General features: G+C 57.6%; 1 protein-coding gene across 2 annotated transcripts in view; it reads left to right on the forward strand.

The window, feature by feature from the left end:
- ETV5 (ETS variant transcription factor 5) overlaps positions 1 to 6840 on the forward strand; it is a 59037-nt gene that overhangs the window by 15237 nt on the left and 36960 nt on the right. For both annotated transcript variants that reach the window (XM_063428818.1, XM_063428819.1), the window contains exon 3: positions 3673 to 3757. In XM_063428818.1, coding sequence (XP_063284888.1) covers positions 3673 to 3757 — 85 coding nt within the window. The remainder of the gene's footprint in view (positions 1 to 3672; positions 3758 to 6840) is intronic.

Consider the following 6840-nt stretch of genomic DNA (forward strand, 5'->3'; position numbering starts at 1 on the left):
TACACACACACTCCCAGACACACACACACACTCCCAGACACACACACACACACACACTCCCAGACACACACACACACACACACTCCCAGACACACACACACACACACACTCCCAGACACATACACACACACTCCCAGACACACACACTCCCAGACACACACACTCCCAGACACACACACTCCCAGACACACACACTCCCAGACACACACACTCCCAGACACACACACTCCCAGACACACACACTCCCAGACACACACACTCCCAGACACACACACTCCCAGACACACACACTCCCAGACACACACACTCCCAGACACACACACTCCCAGACACACACACTCCCAGACACACACACTCCCAGACACACACACTCCCAGACACACACACTCCCAGACACACACACTCCCAGACACACACACTCCCAGACACACACACACTCCCAGACACACACACACTCCCAGACACACACACACTCCCAGACACACACACACTCCCAGACACACACACACTCCCAGACACACACACACTCCCAGACACACACACACTCCCAGACACACACACACTCCCAGACACATACACACACACACTCCCAGACACATACACACACACACTCCCAGACACATACACACACACACTCCCAGACACATACACACACACACTCCCAGACACATACACACACACACTCCCAGACACATACACACACACACTCCCAGACACATACACACACACACTCCCAGACACATACACACACACACTCCCAGACACATACACACACACACTCCCAGACACACACACACATATACTCCCAGACACACACAAAAATTATTTGTATTTTTTTTTTTTTAAATTTTAAAATGTCCACCCAGCCTCCCTACCTGGAGAGCTGGCGTGGACCTGTCCCTGGGGTCCAGTGGGGCTTCAGTGCGGCCGGCTCTTGTCTCTCTCTCTCAGATGCAGCGAGGGAGCTGTGTCCTCTCTGCTCCCTCTCGCCGCGCGGGCTGTCTGCTGATGCCGGGAGCCGGAAATGACGTCATATTCCGGCTCCCTGCATCAGCAAACGGCGCGGCGAGAGGGAGCAGAGAGGACACAGCTCCCTCGCCGCGTCTGACAGAGAGAGACAAGAGCCGGCCGGGGAGGTCCATCAGGTGGCCATTAGGCCACCTCTTGGGCCCCCCATTACAGGGGGGACATTTGGGGGCGGCAAATGCGAGGACCTGCAGGACCATAAACGGGAACGGCGTTCCTGCACTAAAAAAAGTGCAGGAACGCCGTTCCCACGCGTTCCTGCAGGACTCGAGCCCTGCGTGGGGGTGGTTCTGGGTGCGCGTGGGGGTGGTTCTGGGTGCGCGTGGGGGTGGTTCTGGGTGTGCGTGGGGGTGGTTCTGGGTGCGTGGGGTTGTTGTTTCTGGGTGCGCGTGGGGGTGGTTCTGGGTGCGCGTGGGGGTGGTTCTGGGTGCGGGGGGTGGTTCTGGGTGCGCATGGGGGTGGGGGTTCTGGGTGCGGGGGGTGGGGGTTCTGGGTGCGGGGGGTGGGGGTTCTGGGTGCGGGGGGTGGGGGTTCTGGGTGCGGGGGGTGGGGGTTCTGGGTGCGGGGGGTGGGGGTTCTGGGTGCGGGGGGTGGGGGTTCTGGGTGCGGGGGGTGGGGGTTCTGGGTGCGGGGGGGGTGGTTCTGGGTGCGGGGGGGGGGGTGGTTCTGGGTGCGGGGGGGGGGGTGGTTCTGGGTGCGGGGGGGGGGTGGTTCTGGGTGCGGGGGGGGGGGTGGTTCTGGGTGCGGGGGGGGGGTGGTTCTGGGTGCGGGGGGGGGGTGGTTCTGGGTGCGGGGGGGGGGGTGGTTTTGGGTGCGGGGGGGGGGTGGTTTTGGGTGCGGGGGGGGGGTGGTTCTGGGTGCGGGGGGGGGGTGGTTCTGGGTGCGGGGGGGGGGTGGTTCTGGGTGCGGGGGGGGGGTGGTTCTGGGTGCGGGGGGGGGGTGGTTCTGGGTGCGGGGGGGGGGGTTCTGGGTGGGGGGGGGGTTCTGGGTGCGGGGGGGGTGGGGGGTGGTTCTGGGTGGGGGGGGGGGTGGTTCTGGGTGCGGGGGGGGTGGTGGTTCTGGGTGCGGGGGGGGGGGTGCGGGGGGGGGGGTGGTGGTGGGTGCGGGGGGGGGGGGGGGGGTGCTGGGTGGGGGGGGTGGGGGGGGGTTGTGTGTGTGTGTGTGTGGGGGGGGGGGTGAGGGGGAGGTGTGTGTGTGTGTGTTGATATATTTATATTTAAAAAAAAAAAAAAAAAACTTTTGTATAAAGTTACAATGAGTATCAAACTGTAACAATGTTGCCAGCATAGTTTTGAAATCTTACTCTAAACCCACTTCACATCCCCTCTCATAGAAACCTAGAATGTGACTGCAGATAAGAACCATTTGGCCTATCTAGTCTGCCCAATTTTTTTTTTAAATACCTTCATTAGTCGCTGGCCTTATCTTATAGTTAGGATAGCCTTATGCATACTTAAACTCATTTACTGTGTTAACCTCTGCCACTTCAGCTGGAAAGCTATTTCATGCATCCACTACCCTCTCAGTAAAGTAATACCGTACTTCCTGATATTATTTTTAAACCTTTGCCCCTCTAATTTACGACTGTCCTCTTGTTGTGGTAGTTTTTCTTCTTTTAAATATAGTCTCCTCCTTTACTGTGTTGATTCCCTTTATGTATTTAAATGCTTCTATCATATCCCCCCTGTCTCGTCTTTCCTCCAAGCTATACATGTTAAGATCCTTTAACCTTTCCTTGTAAGTTTTATCCTGCAATCCATGAACCAGTTTAGTAGCCCTTCTCTGAATCAAATATGTTTCATGGCCAGACCATTGATTCCTTTTTTGTCTGCGAGGGAAGGACTTTGCTTGTTGGTTGGCCATCTCTATGTTAATGTTTCAGACTGTTGGAACATTGATTAACTAACTGAAAGGTCTGTCAAGTTAATGTGGAATTGGCAACTGTAAAACTACCTGCTGGATGTTCCATTTAATCCTTTCTTCAGAATTAACTACTACACCAACTGTGCATGGACTACTTTAAAGGAACACTATAGTCACCTAAATTACTTTAGCTAAATAAAGCAGTTTTAGTGCATAGATCATTCCCCTGCAATTTCACTGCTCAATTCACTGTCATTTAGGAGTTAAATCACTTTGTTTCTGTTTATGCAGCCCTAGCCACACCTCCCCTGGCTATGATTGACAGAGCCTGCATGAAAAAAAAAACTGGTTTTCACTTCAAACAGATGTAATTTACCTTAAATAATTGTATCTCAATCTCTAAATCTCTTAAAAACTTTAATCACATACAGTAGACTCTTGCAGGGTCTAGCAATCTATTAACATAGCAGGGAACAAGAAAATCTTAATTAAACAGAACTTGCAATAAAGAAAGCCTAAATAGGGCTCTCTTTACAGGAAGTGTTTATGGAAGGCTGTGCAAGTCACATGCAGGGAGGTGTGACTATGGTTCATAAACAAATGGATTTAACTCCTAAATGGCAGAGGATTGAGCAGTGAGGCTGCAGGGGCATGTTCTATACACCAAAACTGCTTAATTAAGCTAAAGTTGTTCTGGTGACTATAGTGTCCCTTTAAGTAATTGGAGCAAGTCAAAGTTAGGTATGGTACATCAACTCAATCGTTGTTTACTCTTATTTACAGAAGTCTTTAGAGGATTGTAGAAATCGACCAGTTGGGGATCGTAAAAGAAGATATGTGGATGTAAATTTGGCACATGATTCTGAAGGTATGAGTGTTTATTGTTGGCTAAGCTTAAATTCATAAAGTAGTGAAAACCATGGATGGTGTTCTCCTATATTTATGTATAAATCGGGGGTAGTCAACCTTTTTAATGCCTACAACCCACTTTTGTATCTTTGATGGTAAAATTTCATTACCGCCCACCAGTGCCACAGTAACTAATTTATAGCACGTGTGTGTGTGTGTGTGTGTGTGTTTGGGGGGGGGGGGGGGGGTAGGGTGCAGTGTGTGTGTGTGTGTGTGTGTGTGTGGGGGGGGGGTAGGGTGCAGTGTGTGTGTGGGGGGGGTAGGGTGCAGTGTGTGTGTGGGGGGGGTAGGGTGCAGTGTGTGTGTGGGGGGGGTAGGGTGCAGTGTGGTGGGGGGGGGGGTAGGGTGCAGTGTGGGGGGGGGGTAGGGTGCAGTGTGTGTGTGTGTGTGTGTGGGGGGGGTAGGGTGCAGTGTGGTGGGGGGGGTAGGGTGCAGTGTGGTGGGGGGGGTAGGGTGCAGTGTGGGGGGGGGTAGGGTGCAGTGTGGGGGGGGGTAGGGTGCAGTGTGGGGGGGGGTAGGGTGCAGTGTGGGGGGGGGTAGGGTGCAGTGTGGGGGGGGGGGGTAGGGTGCAGTGTGGGGGGGTAGGGTGCAGTGTGGGGGGGGGGTAGGGTGCAGTGTGGGGGGGGGGGTAGGGTGCAGTGTGGGGGGGGGGGGGGTAGGGTGCAGTGTGGGGGGGGGGGTAGGGTGCAGTGTGTGGGGGGGGTAGGGTGCAGTGTGGGGGGGGGTAGGGTGCAGTGTGTGGGGGGGGTAGGGTGCAGTGTGTGGGGGGGGTAGGGTGCAGTGTGTGTGGGGGGGGTAGGGTGCAGTGTGTGTGTGTGTGTGTGTGTGTGTGTGGGGGGGGTAGGGTGCAGTGTGTGGGGGTAGGGTGCAGTGTGTGTGTGTGTGTGGGGGGGGGGGTAGGGTGCAGTGTGGGTGGGGGGGTAGGGTGCAGTGTGTGTGTGTGGGTGGGGGGGGGTAGGGTGCAGTGTGTGGGTGGGTGGGGGGGGGGTAGGGTGCTGTGTGTGGGTGGGGGGGGTAGGGGTGCTGTGTGTGTGTGTGGGTGGGGGGGGTAGGGTGCTGTGTGTGTGGGTGGGGGGGGTAGGGTGCTGTGTGTGTGGGTGGGGGGGGTAGGGTGCTGTGTGTGTGTGTGTGTGGGGGTAGGGTGCTGTGTGTGTGTGTGTGTGGGGGGGGGGGGGGGTAGGGTGCTGTGTGTGTGTGTGTGTGTGGGGGGCGTAGGGTGCTGTGTGTGTGTGGGGGGGGGGTAGGGTGCAGTGTGTTTGTGGGGGGGGTAGGGTGCAGTGTGTGTGGGGGGGGTAGGGTGCAGTGTGTGTGGGGGGGGTAGGGTGCAGTGTGTGTGGGGGGGGGGTAGGGTGCAGTGTGTGTGGGGGGGGGGTAGGGTGCAGTGTGTGGGGGGGGTAGGGTCTATGGTGTGTGTGGGGGGGTATGGTGTGGGGGGGGGGGTAGGATCTATTGTGTGTGTGTGTGGGGGGGGGTAGGGTCTATGGTGTGTGTGGGGGGGTAGGGTCTATGGTGTGTGTGTGTGTGGGGGGGTAGGGTCTATGGTGTGTGTGTGTGGGGGGGTAGGGTCTATGGTGTGTGTGTGTGGGGGGGGTAGGGTCTATGGTGTGTGTGTGTGTGTGTGTGTGTGGGGGGTAGGGTCTATGGTGTGTGTGTGTGGGGGGGGGGGTAGGATCTATGGTGTGTGTGTGTGTGTGTGGGGGGGGGGGGGTAGGGTCTATGGTGTGTGGGGGGGGTAGGGTCTATGGTGTGTGGGGAGGGGTAAGGTCTAGTGGTGTGTGTGTGGGGGGGGAGGGTCTATGGTGTGTGTGTGTGTGGGGGGGGTAGGGTCTATGGTGTGTGTGTGTGTGTGTGGGGGGGGGTAGGGTCTATGGTGTGTGTGTGGGGGGGGGTAGGGTCTATGGTGTGTGTGGGGGGGGTAGGGTCTATGGTGTGTGTGTGTGTGTGGGGGGGGGGTAGGGTCTATGGTGTGTGTGGGGGGGGGTAGGGTCTATGGTGTGTGTGTGTGTGGGGGGGGGGTAGGGTCTATGGTGTGTGTGTGTGGGGGGGGGTAGGGTCTATGGTGTGTGTGGGGGGGGTAGGGTCTATGGTGTGTGTGTGGGGGGGGGGTAGGGTCTATGGTGTGTGTGGGGGGGGGTAGGGTCTATGGTGTGTGTGTGTGTGTGGGGGGGGGTAGGGTCTATGGTGTGTGTGTGTGTGGGGGGGTAGGGTCTATGGTGTGTGTGTGGGGGGGGGGGGGTAGGGTCTATGGTGTGTGGGGGGGTAGGGTCTATGGTGTGTGTGGGGGGGGGGTAAGGTCTAGTGGTGTGTGTGTGGGGGGGGAGGGTCTATGGTGTGTGTGTGTGTGTGGGTGGGGGGGTAGGGTCTATGGTGTGTGTGTGGGGGGGGGGGTAGGGTCTATGGTGTGTGTGGGGGGGGGTAGGGTCTATGGTGTGTGTGTGTGTGTGGGGGGGGGTAGGGTCTATGGTGTGTGTGGGGGGGGTAGGGTCTATGGTGTGTGTGTGTGTGTGGGGGGGGGTAGGGTCTATGGTGTGTGTGGGGGGGGGTAGGGTCTATGGTGTGTGTGTGGGGGGGGGTAGGGTCTATGGTGTGTGTGTGGGGGGGGGTAGGGTCTATGGTGTGTGTGGGGGGGGGTAGGGTCTATGGTGTGTGTGTGTGTGGGGGGGGGTAGGGTCTATGGTGTGTGTGTGTGGGGGGGGTAGGGTCTATGGTGTGGGGGGGGTAGGGTCTATGGTGTGGGGGGGTAGGGTCTATGGTGTGGGGGGGGTAGGGTCTATGGTGTGTGTGTGTGTGGGGGGGGTAGGGTCTATGGTGTGTGTGTGGGGGGGGTAGGGTCTATGGTGTGGGGGGGGTAGGGTCTATGGTGTGGGGGGGTAGGGTCTATGGTGTGGGGGGGGGTAGGGTCTATGGTGTGGGGGGGTAGGTTCTATGGTGTGGGGGGGGTAGGGTCTATGGTGTGGGGGGGTAGGGTCTATGGTGTGGGGGGGTAGGGTCTATGGTGTGGGGGGGTAGGGTCTATGGTGTGGGGGGGTAGGGTCTATGGTG

This window comes from Pelobates fuscus, chromosome 8 (assembly GCF_036172605.1).
Source record: "Pelobates fuscus isolate aPelFus1 chromosome 8, aPelFus1.pri, whole genome shotgun sequence".
Taxonomy (NCBI): Eukaryota; Metazoa; Chordata; class Amphibia; order Anura; family Pelobatidae; genus Pelobates; species Pelobates fuscus.